This window comes from Sphaeramia orbicularis, chromosome 16, assembly GCF_902148855.1.
Source record: "Sphaeramia orbicularis chromosome 16, fSphaOr1.1, whole genome shotgun sequence".
In the NCBI taxonomy this organism is placed as follows: Eukaryota; Metazoa; Chordata; class Actinopteri; order Kurtiformes; family Apogonidae; genus Sphaeramia; species Sphaeramia orbicularis.
The window spans coordinates 51,494,562-51,520,332 of NC_043972.1; the positions used below are offsets into that span (position 1 = coordinate 51,494,562).

Below are 25,771 nucleotides of genomic sequence, written 5' to 3' on the forward strand. Positions count from 1 at the left end.
TCTATCAAATAGATGGATGTTTCAGAAATGATGAGCTACTCATTGCATCAGTTATGGTCAAAGAATTTGTTGCAGCTAAAACATATTAACCACAGCAGTAATTATCCCAAGTATATGAACTTCGTTATATCCCAGTATGGCCTTTTTTGGCCAGGCTGTGTATACCAGCCATTGGCCACCCTTACCACTCAACAATCATTAACCATTGACAAACTCCTATGATCAGTGAACATGATCAGTTCCCTGTGCTGTGTTATTCAGTTGATGTAGATGCCTCCTCAGCTTGTTTCTCTGATCAATGTATGATTTTGATACAAGATTTTGAAGAGTCCATGTTTCTAATGTGTAGAGTGTATGATCTGATGACCAACATAACAAATAAAGTAGCCACTTTTTATTCATCCAAACACATGGTAACGTTTTAACCCAAAAAGACCCAATGCTATTTTTGCTGCAGTTCCCAAATAAATGTTTCTCTCTAATTAACCTTTCTTAAGTGATTTATCACCATTTATATTATCCTCTGTATTTTGCTTTTTTCAGTGAAAATGTATATATTATATTTCTATAATAGGTAAATTAAATATATTTTCCTATATTTAATTTACTGTTCATGTAGATGTTCATATAAGATCAGATTAAAGTTGAGAGTTATATCAGATACAGAGAAAACCTGAAAAAAAACTGTCATTTCTCAAACTCCATGTTTACTGGTGAATCAATGTTGTAGAAGATGACAATGTTTACACATTCACTATGGAGCCTCTGAACGTCCAAATGGGTCATATCTGATGACCATGAAAAATTTTACCTTAATTATTTCAAAATAGTGATAGGTTCAGATATTATTAAACATTTTAGATCAATAGATGATTTCGGATGCCAGTGACTGTTTGGGTCTTTGAGGGTTAAGTGGTACATAACTTGAGTATGAAAATGCTTAGACTGTAGATCTGCAACATGACATGCCAAGACACTATCATTCTCCACCTTTATGCAAAGTGTCTACAGAAGACTATTGGACAAATGTTATGTTATAGCTCCGTAACACTTACATTAAATAACAACTACAAACAATAAACTAGAAGCACTCGGAGAGCGCAGACCTCCGCCAAGGCTGATCAGTGGCGCCCCCCGTGGGCCCCCCCACCCCCGATCACCACCAAAATTTAATCATTTCTTCCTTATCCCATTTCCAACAAACCCTGAAAATTTCATCCAAATCTGTGAATAACTTTTTGAGTTATGTTGCACACTAACGGACAGACAAACAAACAAACAAACAGACAAACAAACCCTGGCAAAAACATCACCTCCTTGGCGGAGGTAATTAACGTCAAACACTTCATGAACTTCTAACAAAATGATAAGGGACTTCTGGTTACAGTGACACTCTTATAGCTCCAAAAAAAAGTCTGAGTAACACAGAGCAGCAGCCATTGTGGTGAGACGACTGCAGCGTAACTCCATTACCTCACATATAATCAAAGTACAGACAGTTGACTGGCTGATTAATGGCTTCAGCCTGGCTGCAATGCCTGCTTATAGAAGTTGCTTGAGAGCAGAGCTGCTATTAGTGGCACTTGCAAAAAAGGGTTAGAATAAACAGTATCAACAGGCCTGTCGACAACATGGCCGCACCCGAACCGAGCCGGCCTTCTGCTCACCAAAAACTGTGCAGTTCAAGGCCCATTCAGAATAGAAGCTTTCAAAACATATATAGTGAGCCTGTCTTTCAAAGAAAGCCGCAGGGGAAAGCAGTAAATAAAGCATGGGCAGACCTCAACTTGTTTTCTTAACTTGTCAGTCAAAGGGTTATTGAACTAATGTGTTTTTAAAAAGTGACTTAAATGGCTGCAAATGCAAAAGTTACTCACGGGTCACATTATTGCAGGGTTTGAGCATTACTTTCTGTTAATCAACAGTATTAGAAAAGAAATCAGATGATTCTGAAAACATACCATTAATGAAAGAAAGGGGAACTTGCAAGCCAATTGTGGCCCACACACCAGTGCCAAGAGAGAAGAGCAAATAGTGATGATAGCAAGAGTAAAGATGGCCTAGTTCATCTGTGTACTAACAAGGGTCATTGTAATGTTGACAACCTAATATTCCCTTGACCTTAAGTCTACAGACTTTGCCAAGCAAAGATGATAATAAAGCTCAATATTTCTGTTAATAGTGCTCCCTCTTTTAACCTCAGCAATGGGTTACAGCTGCTCCTTTAAATCTGCTGCCATCTATCAGTTGCCCAACATGAAACCAAGCAGTAATGCAGTATTGTGTTCTCAGTAAAGATGGCATCAGCACAATTCTCTTTAAAGCATTTTCCACTTATCTTTAAGCTATGCTTTCATGTGGAAGTCAGAGGGACACTAAAAAAGTCCACTGTAAAACTGGTTAAACTGAAACCTGTTTTTATTGAATGAAGGTCATAGGGATTCAGTGTTCACAGAATCTTTACAAGTGGACTTTCTCCTTACTATGCAATACTGATAATATCTTAAAAAGATGCAGTGTTTGCACTGTTTTAGACTTGGACTGACCATGCATCAAAACAGGGCAGATAATTTAAACTATGAGCACTGATACATAACAGTCAAATATCATCACATTCACAAGGCGAAATAAGGCAATGAAACAAAACAAGAACAGACAAGAGAAAACAATACAGGAAAGGAGGAGATTTGTCTGTAAATTCTGATACAGTAAGCAATTGATCACTGTAACAATGATTAGTGAATTTTTTACTTTATTTAACATACTGGTTGTACTGTGATATGAAAAGTTAGCACGAGAGTTAGCCGCTTTAGTGTTAGCTCCCACTGACTCCTTAGGACATACATACTTGCATGTCTAACCCCAGGATAGAACTGATTTTGTTTTTATCTCAACACACTTTGGAGTGATCCATGATCCTTTCCAGCATCACTTTACCCACAGACTTGCTTATGCTGGTGAGTTTCTGGGTGACAGTGAATTATCTAAGCCAGACTGAGAAACTAATACTCAACAGGGATACAGTGATTTTAATTTAAACTCTATTTGTATCACAGTACTTAGCATCTCCAAATTGTGCTCCTGCTTAATTTCACTGTCATCAATGATGACAAAGGTCATGGACTTTAACTTTCCTAAGGTCAAATATTGTTTCCTTTATTTTAGTAAAATCAAAAAGAGACAGTGGATTTCACAGGACATATTAAAAGGTAGCCCTCTTCTTATGGTACAAGTGAGGGGCAGTCCGCATCATGCAGGAGAACACTTAATAGTGTTGTCATCAAGACCTTCTATGCTGAGACCAAGTCATGACCAAGATCAGTGAGTGCTGATAGAGCAAAAACTAAGATTTAAAGAATAAAGCTAAAACCAAGACCAAGGCAGGGCAAAACAAAGTCAAGACCAGACCAAATAGGCAGTGAGGATATTATGCCAGTTTTGTAAACATTATAGACTGGCGTAGTATAAAGGGGACAGATGAATCCTGTTGCCAGTGAGTAACAGAGTGAGGTAGCCTGCAGAAAGAAGCAGCAAGAACCAACAAAAAAGAAAAATGTTTTGAAAAATGTTTTTTCAAACCAGTGTTCACAAATAAATATGAAAATGCACCAAACATTTATCGATATCTCTACAGCTGTGAAGTTGATGAGTCTTGAAATAAAATGGCAAGTCCCTTTTGTCAGAGAGTAAAATGCCCTTAACAACTGGACTTTAGATTGGTCTTGAGTACTCCAACACTAACCTTAAGCATTATTCTATTATCTGTGAAATTGATGTTGATTCAGCCATTTGTGCAGTTATTTACATAAAAGAAGAAGAGGATAATAGATGTCAAAAAATATTTTCAACTAAAGCTGCAATGAGTACTCGAGTAAGTAAAGTACAAAAAAATCCTCAATTTTTTTTTGCCTCGAGAATTCGTTTAATTATTAAACTTTTTAAGCAGCTCCTGCTTGGACCACTGTTCATCGCCAGGTCCCAGTCCCAGGAAGGGCACGTTTCTACGGCACACAGCAGGGCAAACATCCTCTGGGTGAATCTGAGGAATAAGCAGTGCCCCTGGTGAGGAGCCAGTTGTTCATCCACATGGCTGCTGCCGGGACTGGGATAGCCGATCACCGAACTGGATAGGCGCTTGGCATCTCCCCATCCCTGGAGATCCATCCCCCATGTGAACCTGCTCCATACTGAAATCTGGCTCCATTGTGTCAGGTAGTGATACAAAGTAAGAAATACTAATTTCTTCTGTACTGCCCCTTTTCAGATCAACCTTTGTAAACACATTCAGATTTTGCTTATGTTCATGTGTCTTTCCGGTGCTGGTAAATGTTCTACCTCAATGCTGTGTAATACTTGTGTGTATAGGGCTCTCTGCAGGTTTGAATAATGTGTGTTTCACAAAAATAAAACAGCAGAGGGATTTTGATCTTTCGTAAAAAATCTACACATGAAATGAAGTGACTGAACAGCAGTGCACTTTGACGGCCTCATGCACTTTTTGCGAATAAGGACATAAAGTCATATAAAATCATATGCTTGTGCACGCATGCATTAGTATTGTTGTTTAAAAATGCAAAAAAAAAAAAAAAAAAATCTGATTACTTGATTAATCGCTGAAATATTCAATGGAACACTCGACTTCAAAAAGAATTGATAGCTGCAGCCCTATTTTCGACCCACAATCTACATCCATCTCATTCTTCAGCGTCTCATTACAAGGAAGAGCCATCCCACACATTAGAATAGTTTGGTCGACTCTTGCTCTGAAAAGAACCAGAGGTCACATTTGGGTTGACCGAGATGACCTGAACTAACCAGAGTGAGGAGTGAGGAGTGAGGGAGCCCTGCTTTGTGGTTGGACATAGCTGCTTCCTCTCTACAACAAGGGGAAAACCTTACATCCTGAGCGAGCACTGTGGCCGCTCAGCACCAGACAATTATCTGCGACTCCATAATGTTCCATACAACCAACCCTACCAGGCTGGAAGAAGCAGAAATGAAAGTTAAGTGGAAAGTTTTAGGAGACATATAAAAATGATTCTGCAGTTCAAAAATAAAAGAATTCTGACCAATAAACCAAGTGGTTATGTGATCCTAACACGAGCATCATTCTTCTGCATGGCCAAACAATGAGTCCAACAGTGAGAACATACACATTACACTACTCGACTAGGGTTTCACTCTAGGTTATTCATTGTCAAGACCACTTTAAAACAGGGTCAGGTAGATGCATTATCAAAGCATCAAAGTGTGCTGATAATCTCATTTAGAGGATTGTCAATATGAGTCTTGAACTGTTTACATGCAAAGCACAGAATGAACTTTCCCAAGTTTACAAAAATTTATCAACTTCATTCTGGTCACGTCCTCTAACTGGGTTGAGGCATGTGTGCAGTGCACTGGAATTTTAAAGAGGAGTGGATCATAAATTCTTGTCAATGGCCACAAAAATAGTTTTGAGATGAAAAAAAACAAAAAGATTAATTAAAGCTGCAACCAGTGATGAGCAGATGTGGCTTTTATTGGACAAAGCTCAAAGAATTTAAGTATTACACTAAGCCAACTCAAAAATGTGAGTGCTTTGAGAATTTGTCAGCACAAGATAAAACCAAATCTGAAGCTAAGTGGGTCAGAGTGCCAAATTTGCTTGTGCTTGTATAAGTATGTGAAGTTTGCATTTGTTTGTCCTGAAATCCTGTCATTTGTTGACACGAGCCAACTTGGGTCATTTTTTTTTCTGCCAAAATCCTTGTGCTTCATCCAGCATTCTTCACTGCCCCGTCCTCTTTTACAATAGCTACTGTGTACAGCACTAGTTACTCTTAGCTTAGAAACAGGGTCAGTTAACATCAGCAAACTCACTATGCACCTGTTTAGTTGGTTGGCTATTACAAAATGTACCATATTATCACACTTTAAGCAACAGCATTACCATCTTCCACATTTTGCAATAATTAACACAAAACTTTAAAACCTATTATGATATGAAAAATTATCACATAGTAAGTTCAAGCCGCACATTACAACATACAGCACAATAATACAATAGAATTATTTCATGACAATAATGTGTTTTATTTTGGCTATTTATTACATATTGTCACATATCATGAATATTTCCTTATATTTCCTTGATTTGAAAGAGCTTATAATGCTGTAAATCTCCAGAAGGGGGAATGGTAATGATTTCATGAAATTTTAGACTCCACAGCCTTAATGTTAAATAAGGCTCGACTAGAGGAGGGTAAATCCCAGCTCCATAGAGTAAAAATCCTGTCATGAATTGGTTCTACCTGTTCACTTGACACAGGTGATTCCATTAATTTATCCCTTCATCTACCTGGATGAGGAGTTGAGCTCATCAAACTGGGCTGGTTCAGTGAGTGGTTGGAACAAATACATGCCAGGACTTTTACTCTACGGAGCTGGGATTACCCACCTCTGGGCTCGACACAGTATAGCCTTCAAACCCATCTACACTTGGTTGGTTGGCTTTTTGTGCATTTTTGTGTCTGCTCCATTTAAATTTTCACCGTGATAATACAAGTGAAATTGGCTTTGTAGACCAATACGTATGGAACGGCGCTTTGACATCCTTTTATCCTCCAAGGTAAGAGACTGTGTGATTCCAGTCTCTTGAAAGTACAAAAAGTCTCGTAGACTTGTTTGCACTTTGCTTGAATGTACAATTTCAAATGGACTTCAATATTTTTCACAGGTTTTTTACATCTAACTGCTCCAGATTACACTTCTGGATAATGTCTGCCAAGAATTCCCTAAGTGGATGTTAAGATCACAGTGGTACATGAGACTAAAAATGGCCATTATGCATCCTGAGGGGATGTGCTCAGTCACTTCAGCCTCCTGTCAGGCAGTACTTGGCGAGCTGGTGCAGACGATTTAAAAACACATCTTGTGTTTAACCAGATTCACTAGACAGTGGTAGGAGATTTTCATCCAAATATGTGGACTAGATGTCTGACAGCTTTATGTACCGCTGACACAAATAAACATCAGCGCAAGCCACAAATAAATACCTTTTTTCTGGTGGACTGTGTGGCGGCCCAGCATCTGGCATGTGCAACAGTGAACCAACACATGGAAACAGCTGGAGCTTCAGCCCCAGGTCATTTTTAAGAAACGTCAAGCCACAGCTACAGGAAATACTGTCACCGGGACTTTTTTTATAGCGATGCTGCAGGAGTTTTTGCTTCAGAACCATGACTGCATACAGCTCGGTGGTGTGACAGCTCTAGGTTAAGATCGCAGCCCTCTGGAGACCATGGCCTCTCACATCTGCACAGTTCTGAAAGCAGCTGCATGCAACTCAAATATAATTGCTTCCTCTGCATTGTTCAGGAAAGCATGTGTGTGCTATCTTCACAACTGCTCCCTTAAGGGATGGCATCTAAATCAGCCTTTTACAACAATTTATCATCGACTCTCTTTGTAGATTTTATTATCATTATCGGTGGGTGACTGTTTGGTAGTTAATAGCCATGTGTGACAGCTAATGTATGAAGATAATTTTGTGTCTTTATTATGCAAGCAAAGGGGAAAAAAAGGCAAACAAAAATACAGTTTTGAAAAAAAAAAAAAAAAAAAAGAAAAATCAAGACTTGAAAGCAAAAATGGAGGTTTCAAAATTTTTAAGCTTAACAAAATCAATTGTGTTCTCATTTTCTTTCATTTCAAATCTGAAACTTCTGCTTGCTTGCCAAAATGTTTTGTCATTTTAAAAGTTTTGTTTGCAAGTCCAAAGGTTTTGCAACTCTAAATCTTTGCAAATCAAAAAGTTTTTCTTGCAAGTTCAAGTGGTACTTATTTCCGGGTCAAAATTGTTTGCGAGTAGAAAAGTTTTGCGTGTCAACATCTTTTGCTAAGCAAAAACTTTTGCTTGTAAGTTCAAATGAATGTGATGGGTGGGATCTACACGAGCAGAAGGGGTGGCTTTCTATTGGTAGCTTGCTTGTTTGCCTTTTTTGCCTTTGCTTGCATAATAAAGACACAAAATTATTTTCATACCAACATCCTCTAATAACTGATGACCCAGACCTGACAACGTTAATCTGCAAAGACCTAAACAGCTGCATCTACTGATCTAAAATGTTAAAAACAGTTTGTCATCTTTCGTGGTCATTAGATGACCCATTTGGACATTCAGAGGCTCCGTAGTGAATATGGAAACACCGTCATCTTCTACAACTCTGGTTCACCTGTAAAACCTATTAAGTTTGATGAATGACAGTGAAGGGAGATACTTGTTTTTATGTTCAGTTAATGATACATTTTGCTGAAAAAGTTATTTTCTCACTTTTCTGTTTTCATATAATAACCTTTGAATTGACTCTGAGCTCATCAAAGCCCAGACACCTACATGAACAGTAAATAAAATATAAGAAAACACCTGATTTTCTCTGAGAAATGCAAAATGTAGACAATAATATTAGAATAAATTATGATAAATCACTTACTTCAGAGATCTGAAATGTGGATTCCCATCTTTAAATGTGTTACATTCTTACCATGAGCAAAGCGGTGGACCCAGTAGTAGCAGAAGTCCACTCCCACAAAGGTGAGCCACCAGGTCGAGGCAGAATCCCAGGGCAGTTCCACTAGGCGGTACTGGTCCCATACATACATGTACGTTGTCAGCTCAAAGCCACGAAAGAACAACCTTCAAAGTGAGTGTACAGATGAGTTTTAATCTTAAAAGATTCTGGAGACTGATGTGTTCTACACAGAAACTAAGACCTGTAAACAAAAGACTTGGACTATGAAAGTCTCATGAAAGTCTTAAGCCACAATAATAGAGTGCGGATAGAATTAGATATTTTTGTAGGCCAGCATTGGAACTGCATTGCCCCTCAACAAAACACCAATGGAACTTTTTCACTGGCTTCTGGATTATTGCACAAAATAAGTGCTGCAGCAAATAAAAGTATATGATAAATGTTTTATTCATAGACTGTAAAAAAACCAAAAAAAAAAAAAAGTCCATGGCATGGGGACTGCTATTTTGATGACTCAAGTTTCGGTTATAGTTTTCTAGTTTTTCTATGTACATATTTCACTACCAAGTAATTTCTACCAAAGATTAAATGTTAATACATACAGTTCTATTTGATAACTGCAATTTCAACTTTCTGTAATGTCAAAACCATAAACTGTATTCAGAATTGGATGGAGCAACGTCATCCATTGTTTTATTCATTGTGAAGGCAAAAAAGTGAGTTTTTGTGACTTAGGTGAGTAATGATTTTTAATGTCCTTGTCTATAGACCATTTTGATGCTGGTAAACAGCGATGACGTATTTTGTGGGCGGAGCCTAACTGGTGGCAGAAACCCACAGTTGTGGCATCAACAGTACATGGAAGCTGGTGTCAGGAACGCGAAAATCAGGACAGAAACAGAATAATGGAAGATACAGAGGCCTTCTCCAATCATTTTAATGGTCTGTCAGCATGTAAGGTGTAAAGATAAGTTGAGCATTAGCAGCGGGGTGAGGTGGTTTCCTGATCCAGACTCACTGTCGGCTCAGTGGGTCACAGAGGTGACAAAACGGCCGGAGCTATAGTGGCCGGACATCTGTTTATATCCTGTTGAAAAACCCAACACTTACACTAAAGAAAATCTCAAGGCATACAAACTCCTCCATGCCTAAAACTTTGTACTTTGCGGTCATGTCCAGGATATTAACACTTTCAGTGCCACGGGCCGATCCGATCGGCTTTGGAGAACACGCCACATTTGTGTACAAACAAACCATCCACCCCCATTTCTTTCTCACATTTCGATGACGTTCCGTCTGTGTCCACCTTTTGAGACCAAGCAGACGGGAATTTGAGGTCACACGACCGAATAATATTTTTATATCTTTTTAATGTTTCTTATTCTCCGGTGTTTCATCAGAGGGAGCCCTCCATGCCGGGGGGCGGCTGTGGACTCCGGGGGCTGTGGCGCCTTCTCTCACTGGGGTCCGCTCCTTTCTGGTGGGTGGGGGTCCCAGTTGGCCCTCTCCCACTAGTTAGGATGCGGGGCTGTGTTGCTGGTGCCTGGTCGCCGGGGTCGGCGGCTGCATCCTGGTGCGGATGGCTCCCTGAGACAGCGCCTCCTAAATTGATGTTTTACTTTTACTTGTACATTTTTGTTCTGGTCTACCCATGCTCAGTCAGTCTTCTTAAGTATGTGTGAGCTTGTGGGTTTGCATGTATATGTGGGTTTGCATGTATATGTGTGTGTGCGGGTGAGTGGGTGGGTGTGGGTGGGGGGCGGTACTGATTTTTAAAGTGATATGTAAAGCACTTTGTGCTACAGTTTTTAATGTATGAAAAGTGCTATATAAATAAAGATGATTATTATTATTATTATTATTGTTATTATTATCATTATTATTATTATTATTATTATAACTTATGCAAATTACGATCAATAATGAATCGGCTGCGTCCGGTGCGTTTTGGATCTAATCAGCAATTGGTCGGATGTTACCGAGCGGTTTCCTGCAGGATTCTTCAAATATTATAAAAACGACGCGAAATACTGAAAAACGGCTAAATTCTGTGGCACTTTTAAGGCTTATTAGCCCCTTAACTGTCTGGCACTTAAAGAGTTAAAAACCAAGTGTTGCACCGGAAATTTGCAGGGTAGGAATACTGTGGTAACTCACACAATTCACAGAGAAAAATCCCACATGCAGCCATCGGTTACGTTAAGCTTGTGTTTTTATTAGTGAACATTCTGTTTGACCCTTCAATTTAAGAGCACAAAGAACACAGAACAGGTTGGAATACAGAACACTGAGATCTGTCTGATGGTTTCGGTAAGTTGAGGACCGACGTGCTGCCTAGTCAGCAACAAGGACAGAAAACACAGTTTTACCAGACGTGGGCGATCGTGGACAAGTGTACCAACTCTATACTGACAGACCAACTGTGCTTATATTGCTGGGTCAGTGTTGTTTAATGTACATTAAAACAATGTAAATCACTGTTGATTCAGTCAGTTTCATCAGTCCAGTCTGTCTGTTTAAAGGCTTGCAACCATAAGCGTCTACATTTTGCCTCAAATAGTGACTTTAACGACCATATTTGGTAAAAGTGAAGATTACTTTTTTTAGCATTTCTATTCTGACAACCTACAGCACAGCAAGAGATTTTTCTTCCTTTTTTCCTCTATTCTCTCCAAACTCTCTGTTTACCTCCGTTGATATACAGTGTTTTTCTGCCACCAAACTGCGTGCACAGCTGTAGTGAAATAAACCATGACGTTGACTCCGAAGTAGTCTATAGTCTCATTATTTGTAAAACATATTCAAAAGCAGTGTATTATGCAAGAGTAAATCCACAATAAAGAAATAGCTGAAACAGTATGGAGAAGAATGAAAACTAAATGAGAAAGCAGAGATATTCAAATTTACTTTGACTTGTATTTCATTATAATCTGTATTATTTCAAGTTTTGTATGATCCACTTTTTATTTTAAACATACACCCATCCCTCATAATCTGAAATTTAGGAATAAGAAGTTAAAAAATGAAAGAACTGTCATCTAGACCTCACAGAACCACATGGACCAGAATGAACACGGCAAACTTTTGTCAGTGTCTACAAAACAAAGTTACTGAGACAAATTCCAGTATAAATGTTATTGAGCCACAAGGAAGCCTTATGTTAATTTTTCCAGAAGTAACGTCGCCTTCTCTGGGCTCTACGGCATCTGGGATGGACAATCACATAGTGGAAACATGGGCTGTGGTCAGATGAATCACAATTTGATGACCGAGATGAAAGGGACTATCCAGACTGGTACCACCAACTAGTCCATGAATATTTCAATAAGATAATGCAGATCTATATTCTGTCCACATTACACAGCCTTGGCTGAAAAAGAAGAGGGTTTGGGTGCTGGACTGGCCTGATGCAGACTCCACTTGAAAAAACACAATGCAGCCACAGAGACCCAATACTGTTATATGCATTAAGAGTGAAAGGAAAATTGGACAAAATTCCACCTGTAACACTAAAAATGTGTAAATACTTTATTGACCTAACTTTGTCTTCTAGGTGTTGCCTGCTGAATGTTGGGAATGAATGTAGAGCTGAAACAATTAACTGACTTGATTAAAAACGAAAGTTACGTATGTAACTACGGTTTTATGAATCCCGGATGACCACCAGAGGTGGTGCTTCAAGCACTGAATGATCATTCTTGCGCAGGTCGAGTATTAATGACAACAAAGTCACCTGTGACCTCCCGGTGGCTCACGTGAGTCTATATTGTCATGTGACACCAGAACCTCAGTCCCTTAATCTTCTCGCGAGAGCACAAGGACTCCAAGGGACCAAGTGCTCTGGCGGTCATCTGGGATTCATAGAACCATAGTTACATAAGTAACTTTTGTTCTATTTCATCCCTACTGACCACCAGAGGTGGTGCTTCAAGCACTGGATGATGTATATCAACAAGGTCACGAGGAATCTGCAAAACCCCTGACAACAACTGCTACAACAATACCCACCTTAGTAAGATGTAGCAGGTTGCTGCCGAAGGATGCCTTGTAGCAGATGGGGTATGGCTACATTCACCCTGTAGAACCTTGCAAAGGTGTTTGCAGAAGACCAGAAGGCTGCCCTGCATATTACCTCCAATGGCACTCCATTCATGGCAGCCCATGAGGTTGATAGGCTCCTTGTTGAGTGGCACCTGACTCCTGCAGGCAGAGGTCAACCTTGCAAGGTGCAGGCTTTAGCAATCATGTCCACAATCCAGTGGGCAAGATGTTGCTTAGAAAGAGCCTGACCTTTCCGTGCGCCGGCATAGCAGATGAACAGACTGTTTGTTTTCCGCAAAGATGCGGTGGAAGTGATGTATGCCTCCAGAGCACGGACAGGGCACAGAGGCTCAAAGGGGGCCCCGGTGTCAAGACGGGCAAGCTGGAGTGGCTGAGTGTGGTCTGCCGTTAATGGCACCTTAGGAATAAATGACATATCAGTCCACAGTGTAACACCTGAGCCATCAGGGTTCCACTGACAACATGACTCACTTATGGAGAGGACTTGTAGTTCTCCCACACGTTTTGCAAAAACCCTTGCCATAAGGAATGCAGTCTTCAGTGAAAGCCATTTGAGGTCCACCCCCACCAGGGGCTCAAATGGGGGGGACTGAAGGGCCTCAAGCACCAGAGAAAGGTCCCATGCCGGTGCCACGGGGCGTATGGGTGGATGCAAACGCCTAGCACCCCTCAAGAAATGTAAAATTTCTTTGTCACAACCCACCAAACAACCGTTCATCCCAACATGCCAGCAGGAAATGGCAGCCACATAAACCTTCAGTGTGGATGGAGACCACCCTTGGTCCTGAAGGAAGGCCAGTATGTCAGAGACTGAACAATGTACTGGGTACCGTCCTTTGCCATGGCACCATTTCTCAAAAACTGCCCATTTGTTAGCATACACAGCACGTGTGGATAGTGCCCGTGCATCAGCCATCATGCGCCCTACCTCCCCATCGTATCAGGAGAAGGAAGGGCCGGGCCTTGCAGTGGCCAAACCCAGAGCTGGAGGCGATCCGGGTCGGGGTGGAGAATTCAGCCCGCCAGCTGGGACAGGAGATCTCTCCTGGAGGGAAGGCGCATCGGTAGGCCGGAGAAAAGCCTGCACAGCAGAGGAAACCAAGTCCTCGCCGGCCAAAAGGGGGCCACCAAAAGGACCCTGTGCCCCTCCTGAAGGACACTGAGGAGAGTCTGAAAAATCAGGGCGAATGGAGGAAAAGCGTAGAGGAGAGTGTGGGGCCAATCATGTGCCAGTGCATCGCAGCCCAAAGGACTGGCACCGTCTGTCAGGGAGAACCAAAGGAGACAGTAAACTATTTCTCTGGAGGCAAAGAGGTCCACTTCCACTCTGCCAAAGGTCCTCCAAATGCAATCGACCACCTCGAGGTGAAGCTTCCACTCCCCCGGAAGCGGCTTCTGACGTGACAGAAAATCTGTAGGCATGTTCCGTGGTCCTGGGATGTGGGCTGCCCGGAGGCTGGTAAAGGGCAACAGTTGCCTTGACTTGGTGCCTCCCTGGTGATTGATGTGAAAGACACCAGCAGTGTTGTCTGATCTCACCGGCACATGCCTGCCTCGCAAAGCCTGGGAGGAAGTACTGGAGAGCCAGGTACACGGCCAGCAATTCCAGGACGTTGATGTGTTCCCTGCTCTGCAGTAGGGACCATGTCCCCTGGGCCATCCACCCCTGCCAGGTCGCACCCCAACCCATGGAGGATGCATCTGTATGCACCACCTCCCTGCATGACGGGAGGGAGCCAAGTGGGACCCCTGTTGTGATATACGACCTGTCCCTCCACTGGGATAGGGACTGGATGCACTGAGGTGGGACACAAAGTTTCCTTTGTCTGTGTGCATGCCGTGCAGGGTCCAAGCTCAGGCCGTTTAACCACATTGAAGTGGTCGCAGTGAAAGCAGCCCTAGGGACACCACACCAGATGCGGCCGTGAGCATGCCCAGAAGATGCAAATACAGCACAAAAGGTGGAGCCCTGCTGTGCCGGAATGCTGGAAGCAGGTCCAAAATACCGCTGACCCGCTGGGGTGAGGGGCAAGCAGTCATTGAAACTGAATTCAGGGCAATGCCAAGAAAAAACGTTTCCTGTGAAGGAGCAAGATTGCTCTTCTCCATATTCACCTGCAGGCCCAGGCGGTCTTACATGATCGAGCACCATCTAAGTGTCCCGGACAGCTTGGTCGCGGGTTGCTGCACAGATAAGCCAGTCGTCTAGGTAAGGCAGAATTCTCAGCGCTTGCAGGGGGGACAGGGCTGCTGCCACACACCGGCTGAACACCCTGGGAGACAGTGAGAGCCCAAATGGGAGAATCCTGAACTGAAAGTGCTTCCCCTGGAACGCAAAGCGAAGAAACCACCAATGACGTGGTGCAATGGGGACATGGAAATATGCATCTTTCAGGTCAATTGACGTGAACCAGTCCCCTGGGGAAAGTGCATGCAACACCTCCCTTGTGGTCAGCATGTGAAAGGGTAATAGCTTTAAAAACACATTCAGGCCCCTGAGATCCAGAACTGGATGTAGATCTTCTGTTTTCTTTGGGACCAGAAAATACTTGGAATAAAAGCCCCCTGGATCCAGCAGGGGGTCGACAGGCACTATTGCACCCTTGGCCAGCAAGGTGCAAATCTCTTGGTTCAGATATTTTTGTATACCCTTTTACTTTTATACTTTTTGTGGCCGTTCAGTTTGTTGTGGAATGAAGGACAACTTGTTTGTCATAGTCAGACATGTCTTCTTCACATTTTAGAAATTTGTATTTATTTTTATTAAACAATCTTTTAATCAAATCTAATTAAATAATCAATAGGTTAACCGAATACAAAAATGAGCTCTAAATTGATGCAAATAAAGAAATAAAATTAAGCTAACTGGACAACACGTGAAATGTTATGTTCATACTATCTACAATGAAATATAAGCCATACAAGTATATTTTCAGATATCTATCTATCTATCTATCTATCTATCTATATCTATATATATATATATATATATATATCTATATATATATATATCTATATATATATATATATATATATATATATATATATATATATATATATTTATTTATTTATTTATTTATTTATTTAAAAATATAAAATTGTTAATTATATGGTTAATTGTCTTTTTCCTTCTGTTCCAACTACTTATTATTTGGGGTTGAAAAGGCTAAATCATGCTTATGGTGCTACATACCTTTACCTACTCATCTAGGTTTATACACAAAACTACCTAAACTTATATCATTGTGTCAATATACTTACTGACAACTAACTGATAACATGTTAGATTACAAAAAAAGTTACATAAAGGTTGTAAATGCTGCAATACATTGTTTGCACTGATACAACATGCTTCAATGTGCTGTGATACTGAAACATGTGTGACAGACACTTACATAGGGAGTCTGGAGATCATTCCTGCTGAAATAGAGGTGAGTCCATCATTGATTGTCACCACCGGGGCCCCCGTCTTCAGCACACCCACGACTAGCTCCAACACCATCAGACCCACAAAGAAAGGAGTGGCCTGAGCACACATGCAACACAGAGAATCACTCGTCAGCACAGTCACATGAAAAGACAATCTGCAGTCGTGTTAAGATTGAATATTTGTTATGGCAAAAGATTTTAAGGCCTGTATGGCTTTCATGTTTTGTGATCCATTATTTTTGTTTCACTATGAGGCCAATGCAGTGGTCCTAAATCAACAGTGTATTGGCAGACTGGGTTTACTTGTTTCTAGCGATGGAAACTTTCTTTGTGGTGAAAGTAAAGAACAGTATTCATTCAGAGTGAAACACTACAATAACAAAGAAAGATTAAAGCTGCAAGCAGCATTGGGCGGGACCTCCCACTGGGCGTTCCGCCTCCCGCATGATCTGCCTCCCATGACCGTCGACACCTCAGCTTCACTCACACCTCTCCGTCCCATACCAGCTCCCAGCCTTTTTTTTCTGTCCGCCTTACACCCCTACAGAACACCAGCGACCCTCTGCTGAAACCACCATCACCTTTAAATGAGACTTTTATTTTGGAAACCCTACTGCTTGTCTGTGCTTTTATTTTGTATGTGAGAGATAGAATCAGTTCGAAAAATGAATTGAAACTGTATGAATAATTGAGCATAAAAGTGATGATTTATCACATTTAAGGCTATTATTTTGGAAAAACTCTACTGTGTGAGCAGTGCATTCCGTGCATTCCGCCTCCCGCGTGTTCCACCTTCTGTGACCGTTGACACCTCAGCTCCACTCACACCTCATCGTTCCGATACAAGCTCCCACCATTTTTTGTCTGTCATCCTTAAATCCCTACAGAACACCAGCGACCCTCTGGTGAAAGCACCATCTCTTTTTAATGAGGCTTTTATTTTGGAAAAACCCTACTTTGTGTATGTGTGTGTGAGAGAGACACAGAATCAGTCTGAATGAATTGAAATTATACAAATAGTTGAGCATAAAAGTCATGATTTACCACATTTAAGACTTCTATTTTGAAAAAAACTATTGTGTGTGCATGTGTGTCTTTGAAAGAATAATTTTTAATGAATTAAAACTGTAGAAACACTTGAGCATTTGGCATAAAAATGGAGAAGTTATTTAATAGTCATTATGCATTATTTTTAATAAGGCCTTTATTTTGAAAAAATGTACTCCTTGTACTCTGTAATGTGTGCAAAATGTTAAATATCCACAATACAATGCAGCAAAACCTGTTTTAAAATGAACGGGGGAAATAAATAAATAAATAAATAAATAAATAAATTTTTTGGATTGCCTGGGAGTTGAACCACAGTCCTCCTGCTCAATAGGCAGCAGCTCTAACCATTACACTATCCACAGACTCTTCCTAGTCTGCACCAGCAAGAGTTTTCAGGGATTTTTTTCAATGTGATCAGTAAAAAACAAGTACTCTTCAAAAAATCGCGATTATTCCATAACCGTAGGTTGCATCTCAAAAATTCTTTCACTTTTGGATTCTGCAGACTTGCGGGAACTTAAGGAGGTATAACATTTGTGAAAAACGTTGGAAATTAATAAGCAGTAATTGCAGAAATGTAGAGTAACTTTGAAAGGCAGATTGCCAACTTCCTGTTGGAGTTAGCTCATGAGTGTCAGTGTATGATTTGTCAGGCTCAATCAGACCAACATTTTGGCAGTTGTTTCATGTTTCTGTGACATTCCTACTGGCTGCTAGGGCAGTTTTTGTGTATTTTTAAGTACAAAGGTGGCACTACAGAGTCCATTTTGGCACCCAAGGGGTTAATTTTGATATTGAATCAAAGTGGTCACCAGCCATGACATACATGGCAAATTTGGTGAGTTTTGGAGCATGTTAAGGGGGTCAAATGGCAGTCTAAAGTGGAAAAAGTATGAAAATAAACAAATTGTTATAAATCAATAACTGTAAATCCTATCTCAAAGTATCTTTTGTAGTGCATCATCCAACAAACACTTTGGCACTGGTTTCATGTCTCTATAACATTCCTACTGGCCACTAGAGCTGTCACCATTTTTTTCACATAGGTGGCGCTAAAGAGCCCATTTTGGCACCTATGAGGTTAATTTTTTCATTTTATAAAATTTTCACCAGGCCTGACAGTCTTGCCAAATTTGGTGAGTTTTTGAGCACATTTAGGGGGTCAAAATCCAGTTCAAAGTGGTGTCTGGATAATAATAATTTAAAAACGAACGAAAAACAATAGGGCCTGACTTCAAGGCAAGGCCTCTCACTGTGTGAGAGGGCCTTACCTTTTGGCTCGGTCCCTAACAATAAAAAACGAACAAAAAACAATAGGGCCTTGCTTCCAGGCAAGGCCTCTCACTGTGTGAGAGGGCCTTACCTTTTGGTTCGGTCCCTAAAACGTGCAAATGAAACTTGGTTATTCGACTAGGTTAGCTACATAGGGTGTCAAAAGGGTGTCAAAAATACAGCCCACGGGCCAAAACCAGTCCTTCTTAAGAATCCAGATTGGTCATGGTTATTCATAATGTAATTTTACTCTTTTGTATGAAAACAAAGAGAGAAATTTGGAGTTGCCATGATTTATATGTCACTATACTGTTCATTTTACTAGTCCAGACCATTTGAGATCAGATTGGGTTGAATGTGACCCCTGAACTAAGGGTGTATTCACACCTGCCTTGTTTAGTCCATTTAAAACGGACCAGTGTTGGTTTGCTCCCTTGGTTCGGACCTTTTGGGCTGGTGTGAATAAAAACCACCGAACTCTGTTCCGGACCAAACAAGCGAACCGAGACCCAGTTGAAGAGGTGGTCTCGGCACGGTTCCATACGAACCCTGGTGCGGTTCGTTTGAGGTGTGAAAGCAGCCCGGACCCAATCCGACACAGTTGGGTTTTTTTGTACCTAACAAGCTTCCCATCATGTGTTGAGCATTATGGAAAACAGAGTTTTACCAGAGACCAGAGAACCGCTCAGAGTGAGGATAGGCTACATGAAAATGAGCTGTGGTCAAACTTGAAGCTCAGAACAGACATGCTGCCTTTTGGACATTTGTGCAAATGTACAGGGTGGGGAAGCAAAATTTACAATATTTTGAGGCAGGGATTGAAAGACAGTGTATGACCAATTAGTTTATTGAAAGTCATGAAAATTTATTTGTCACAAGGAAATTTACATTATAGAAAATGTTTTTATTCTATGTGTCCTCTTTCTTTCTCAATAACTGCCTTCACACGCTTCCTGAAACTTGCACAAGTGTTCCTCAAATATTCGGGTGACAACTTCTCCCATTCCTCTTTAATAGTATCTTTAAGAAAGTCGACATTGCTGTGTGATGTTCTATTGGTAGCACGTTCTAAAACGCCCCAAATAGCATAATCCAGAGGGTTTAGATCTGGGCTAGAAGGCGGCCATAAACATGATTCCCAAAAATTGCTAAAGTTGGATTTGTTGCTGTTGTCAACAAGTGTTTTGGTGTTTTTGTGTAAGATTTTAACTTCAAATCATATTTTACTGCATTTCTAACGGTCTTGTTGTCTACCTCAAGTTCAATTGCCATTTTTCTCATAGATTTGGTTGGATCCTTTAGGATTTTGGATTTGAGAGCTTTAATAAAAGCTTTGGTACATTTTTTGTTGCTTCCTCCACTTCCAGACTTTCTCGTAATAGTTTTGCTCAGTCATTCTCTTCTTTACATTATAAACAGTCTTTATGGACACTCCAACTATTTTTGAAATCTCCTTTGGTGTGACGAGTGCATTCAGCAAATCACACACTCTTTGACGTTTGCTTTCCTGATTACTCATATGGGCAAAAGTTTCTGAAAAGGTATGGATAATAGTGTTAGGTATGATTATGACATCAATATATGTTTGGTTTCAAAACAATTGACGTAGTGCCTGCTGAGAAAAAACAACAAAATGTTCATTGTAAATTTTGCTTCCCCACCCTGTACATATAACACAACTGATAGAAAGGACACATAAAAACTCCGACGTCTTCAGCTTGTTCAGCGAGAGAATGATCAGGATGAAGGTTAGATTTGTCTGTTGTGCTTGAAAAGAAAAAAATAATAAACTACTTCATCACCCCCAGCAAACTTTCCCTGCGTTAAGGAATTCTGTACCTGGCTAAACTTAATGGTGATATAGGATAGATACACATAGGTAAGCAGTACGGAGCACTAATGGTTCTTGATAACAGTCTCTTCATATACTAGCAGAATTCCAACTTCATACCTGTTACGTCTTGCGTGAATAAGACCAACGGTTACAACATGATGTGCACATGAGCGCTGTCCTCCGTAGCTATCTCGCCCCGTGTCTCCATCATTGAGAAAAGAATTCTACAGTATTGTAAACCTGACGTTGCATCAAACGCTCTTGTTGCTCAAACACTTGTGCAAATGCTTGCATCTGTAAAAACCGCTTTGACGATAACAAAAACAGCACGCAAAATTTCCATGATTCTCTCCTTTCACTTTGGACTGAGCACTTTAATCGACACTGCTCATTTCTGTCCAAAAACGACCTCAACACACGTGGTTTTGTTGACAGATTTTGGTCCATTTACAAAAATGTATAGTGTGAATGTGAATCTCACGAAATTAAAAAAAAAAAAAAAATTTGGTCCAGACCAAAGCAAGTGAACTATCGGACTTTCCTGGTGTGAATACACCCTAAAATGAGTTTGACACCCATGGTCTAATCTAATATCATTTGTGTCTTGTCTCCCTTGCCCCAGATCAAGGTACCTGACTTTATGAGAATAAACTCGTATTAAAAAAAAAAAAAAAAATGTACATTTTCAGTTTGTATCTCAAAACAAAAAACTGTTTCAAGTACCTAGTAACTAGCAAACTCACGTTGTTGAGTTGAGTAAGCTTGTTACGCTGCTGGTTGGTTTTTGTACCATGAGCTTTAGGTTCGAGGTTTCTCCTACCACAGAGAAAATTGTAAAATGCATAATAGCTACCATTTGTGCGTGCTTCCATTAAATATATTGTTAACCCATCATTTGTTGACATTAGCATTGCATTTCTAAACAGAGTATCTGATGTTGCACAGTATTTGCTGCTGTGGGGGAGCAGAAAAGAGGCACTGAGGGACTTAGCCTACATGTCACCACTCATGTTTTTGTAGAAATTTTGAAGCCCTTACATACAAATTAGTGGACAGCTATCATGAAGGTAAACAACTGACAAAGTAAAGGAAAGTGCATTACTATCCAGTCCCACATTCAAAATAAAAAAATTAGTAATACATGAAAATTTCTTCATATAGTTGCACTTAAAACACATGCCTGCTTACATGTTTGGTAAGATACTCGAGTATCCCAAAAACTTGAAATGTGCAGCATGTTTTTAATGTTTCCATGTCTCTGACAAATGAGGTAGCATGTTACTGTGTTTTAAAGTGTTCACTGTAAAAAATAAATAAATAAAGTAACACTAAAGTTCAATGCTGCAAATATCCATTTGTTTCCAGTTGTTTATGTTTATATTTGACTTTACAAGAAGGGCAAAGCAAACTTAAAAAAAAAAAAAAGAAATACATTATTATTATATAGCGTCACATCATAACAAGTTATCTCATGACACTTTACAATTAGAAGTGGTCTAAACCAGACTCTTAAGCCAATTTACAGAAACCCAACAGAATCCTCCAGGAGCAAACAGTTGGTGACAGTGGAGAGGAAAAACTTTGTTTTAACAGGCAGACACCTCAAGCAGACCACACCTCTTGGAGGAAGGTCATGTGCCTTGACCAGTTCGGGAGAGAGATAGAGAGAAAGAGAGAGAGAAAGAGACAGACGCACAGGCTCACAGGTTTAGCGATTAGAAGCTAGTGCACTGACATGCCATCAAATGGCATTAAGTAACATGCGGAAGGATGAAAATACGTACATATAGCATGCCTAGTGCTGTGTACCAGTACAATGGACCGGTTCTGGACTCGTAAAAACGTTTCGGTTCAAGTCCAAAAAAACTGGAACGTCGGGAACCGGTACTGGACTTGCACAACAAATTAACACTTACGTACGGTCACCATATTGGATATCAGATCACAGGTCAGGTAAACGCAATGCCGTGACATACCAACAGTAAAGTGTGGGACCATGTGACGAAACTGCCTTTCAATAAAGCAAAGTGCAAATGTGTGGGAAAGAGATCCAGTGCGCTGGGGGAACATCAAACATCGCAAGGCACTTGAGACGCCACCACGACATAGAGACAACCCCACATGTTGCCTCAGCCACACTGACGGCGATGTCTGGTGGGCAAAATAACAACTATATCAAGGTGAGTTTTAACCTATGTTTTGAGGATTTTCAGTTCAGGAAAATAGGCATGTAAATTGTAATAGGTGTCTGATAGCCCGAATTTTTTGTAATTGTTGCCATAGCATCGTAGCATATATTAGTAGAGTAACATCGGGAGTCCCGAAAAGGTAACGCAATGAGTCGGGACTCTTGCGTTCGTATTGCGTTACCTTTTGCAAAGGGCAAAACAATGTACCAAGAATGCAAGACAAAGAGTCAAAGACACTGTCAGCATTGCTAATTTATGGTAAAACTCACAGACTCACAGTCTGAAGCACACCGAAATATAGCTGCATGGGGATCAATCACTCATCTTACGTTGTCCCAGATCCGTACCGTACTGTCTTCTTCCGATCCAGGTCCGGGTCGCGGGGTCAGCAGCCTCAGCAGAGGAGCCCAGACAGCCCTCTGCCCAGACACATCCACCAGCTCCAGGGATATAATTCCTCCAGCGTGTCCTGGGTCGGTCTCTTCCACGCACGGATCCCTCAAGTTAAATAGAACCGCATGGGGATGACTCATATTACGCGGTCCACGCACGCACGACTGATGCCTGTCTTGCAGTGGTATCACTTCTGTGGGCCCAGACACCCCAAAAAGAAAAAAAAAAAAAAAAAAAAAAATTATATATACACACACATATTATATATATATATATATATATACATACATGTGTGTGTGTGTGTATATATAATATTTTTTTTTTTATAAATGTGTAATAATAAACCAGAGTCCCAGACAAGTTGGAATCCGAGTTGATTTTGTGTTTATTTCAACAGACAATTAGCTTACACAGCTATTCTTCCTGAACTCATTCTACAAACAATGAAACTTTACAAACCATATTAGTAATTAGGTCTATATACATTGCAATTGTAGTTCAGCACAAATTAACTGAAGTCTTTGATAGTAGTCTCAGTCTTAAGACTTAAGTTAGCCAAGTTGCTCTGCTCACACATGTCTTATGACTTAAAAGTCCGGACCTGAACCTAAACCTCGGGACTGGAGTCCGGACCTGAACCTGAACATGGGTTTAGGTACGTAGCACTAAGCACGCCAAATGCAATAAACTGGCGTCACATACAACATGATTTCATGAGATCAGTCTGTCAGCAAGCATCACCCAGAGCTTAAGGACACAGTGCCATGTCAACCACCAGCGGCAAACCAACGCACACTGCTGTGCCTCACCAAACTCCCTGCCAAGCATAGATAAATGTTTAAAACTTAATAAATGTGAAAAAGACATTTAAATGCCCGCATTTTTCATTCTGTCTGGCAAAGCAGACTGGAGTAGATCATGAGGATCCTTTGCACACCTATAGATTGAAGCAGAAATCATTATGAATCAAATTGTTTTGAATCGAAAATCATTTTGAATCGAAAATCGTTTTGAATCGAATCGTGGCCCCAAAAATCAGAATTGAATCAAGTCGTGAGATAGTAAATGATTCCCACCCCAGACAGACAGAGAGGAGGGGTACATAGAGATGCATAGCAAACTGCATTACAATTGTTAAAAAACTACAACAGCTCTTGCGAGAATAATTAACAATTGCTTGAACAAATGTCCATAAATGTTAACAGTACTTCTCCAAATACAAGTACTAACAGTGGATATACTACTACTGTAGCTGTTAGTACCTTTAATTGAAACCTCTACCATCTATGAATTTTTCAAGTGATAAAAAGAAAAATAGGAATACTTACAGCCATAATTAGTTTTGGATTATGATCATCAACCCGATGCTGATGCAGTAGGGTTGTCAAATGTGTGGTCCATCAACATAAATAATTTTCTTTCTTTATCAGCTGCTTTTTGCAAATAATTACACAAAATTTTCATCTTCACTTTACAAGAACGGATTAGTCATTAACCAATTATGACAAAACAAATGGAAAGCCACTGATAGGCCCCTTTTTCTTCTAACTGCACATGATACATGTAATAACCTCTTAATGGGTCTGTCAAACATGGAACAAATTAGTGAGCTATGGGGTTAGCAAACAGGTCACGACTGTGACTTCAGCAGCGTGTCAGCTCTGCCAGTTAATTTTAGCTCCAAGGTTCTCAATGACCGAGTGATGGCAGCAGGAACCACGACACATGGTCCCACCAAAAGCGAAGAAATGAAGGGTGTGACGGGACCACTGAGGAGAACACATCTGCAGGTGGGGAGGGAGGAAGTGAGAGTATGTGTGTGCAGTGCCACATGTGAATGCTCACACTTTTGTATGCAGGTGGATGATATGTGTATGTGTACATGTGTGCATGCATGTGTGTGTGCAGGCAGAGGCAGGAGCACCACCAGGGACTTGCGATCACACGCAACGCTCCAACATCTGGCAACAGACTGCAGAGCTGCAGTTAACAAATGGTCCGGCAGTGCAGGCAGAGCCTGTCCAAACCCACCGAGAGAGAGATTTTGAGTTTGGACGGAGGCCAAAAACCTCCCTGCCTTTTTCTCTTGTCTCACAGATAGTTTTACCTCAACGGCCCAGAATTTTTGACAAGTTTTTAATTATTCAGCCATGTAAGACAATTGTCATGCTGTGCATAAAAAGTAACACCATTCATTTGATGCTCTGTTCTTCTGGAATTGAGTTTGATGTCACATCCCTGTCATGTTGATTTGCCTTTTCTTAGGCCCTGTCCATACAAAGACGGATTTGGCCGTATCCACAAAAGTTTTGTATCGAATAGGCCTTCTGTCCACACGAAACTGACATTTTCAGTCACTGAAACCACAACATTATGCATAAATTTGAAAATGCCAGTTTCTCCTCTTTGTCTGTACGACCAAACCGCAACTCTTCTAAAACAATGATGTCATAGCTCCACCTCTAACCTTTAACCCCAGAAGCAAGACACAAGCCACTTCACAACAACAATGGTGGACTACAGAGTTGCGCTTGGGCAACAACAGCTATTGAGCTTATTGGAAAAATAGAGACAGAGTTATTACACAGAGTAAGTAAAGTATTACATTTAATGTATTACATCATCAGTTCAGGAACATCAGAGGTTATGTTTTCATCGGGGTTTGTCCGTTTGTCTGTTAGCAAGATAACTCAAAAAAAGTTAAAAGTTATACATGGATTTTGATGAAATTTTCAGGAAATGTTGATACTGGCACAAGGAACAAAGGATAAAATTTTGATGGTGACTGGGGCGGGGGGGTGATCTACCTTGGCGGTGGTCTGTGCTCTCCGAGTGCTTTTCTAGTTACGTTATTGGTCTATTAGTACATTTTAAAATTGGCAAATTTATTACATTACCGGCCATTATTATGTTATCGGCCGTTATTGGCTTGCTTACACACACACACACACACACACACCCCAACTGAACTGCTGCACCAACCGATCAATTCCATAGGAAACACTGCATACAGTTGTGTTTTTGTATAT

The 25,771-nt window shown here is 40.6% G+C and overlaps 1 protein-coding gene across 1 annotated transcript in view; it reads right to left on the minus strand.

Annotated features, from left to right (window-relative positions):
- The window catches only part of agmo (alkylglycerol monooxygenase), a 110,144-nt gene that overhangs the window by 80,045 nt on the left and 4,328 nt on the right, over positions 1 to 25,771 (minus strand). The window contains exons 2-3 of the mRNA XM_030159227.1: positions 15,971 to 16,101; positions 8,526 to 8,677 (exon numbers count right to left, since the gene is read on the minus strand). Of these exons, the coding sequence (XP_030015087.1) occupies positions 8,526 to 8,677; positions 15,971 to 16,101 (283 nt within the window). The remainder of the gene's footprint in view (positions 1 to 8,525; positions 8,678 to 15,970; positions 16,102 to 25,771) is intronic.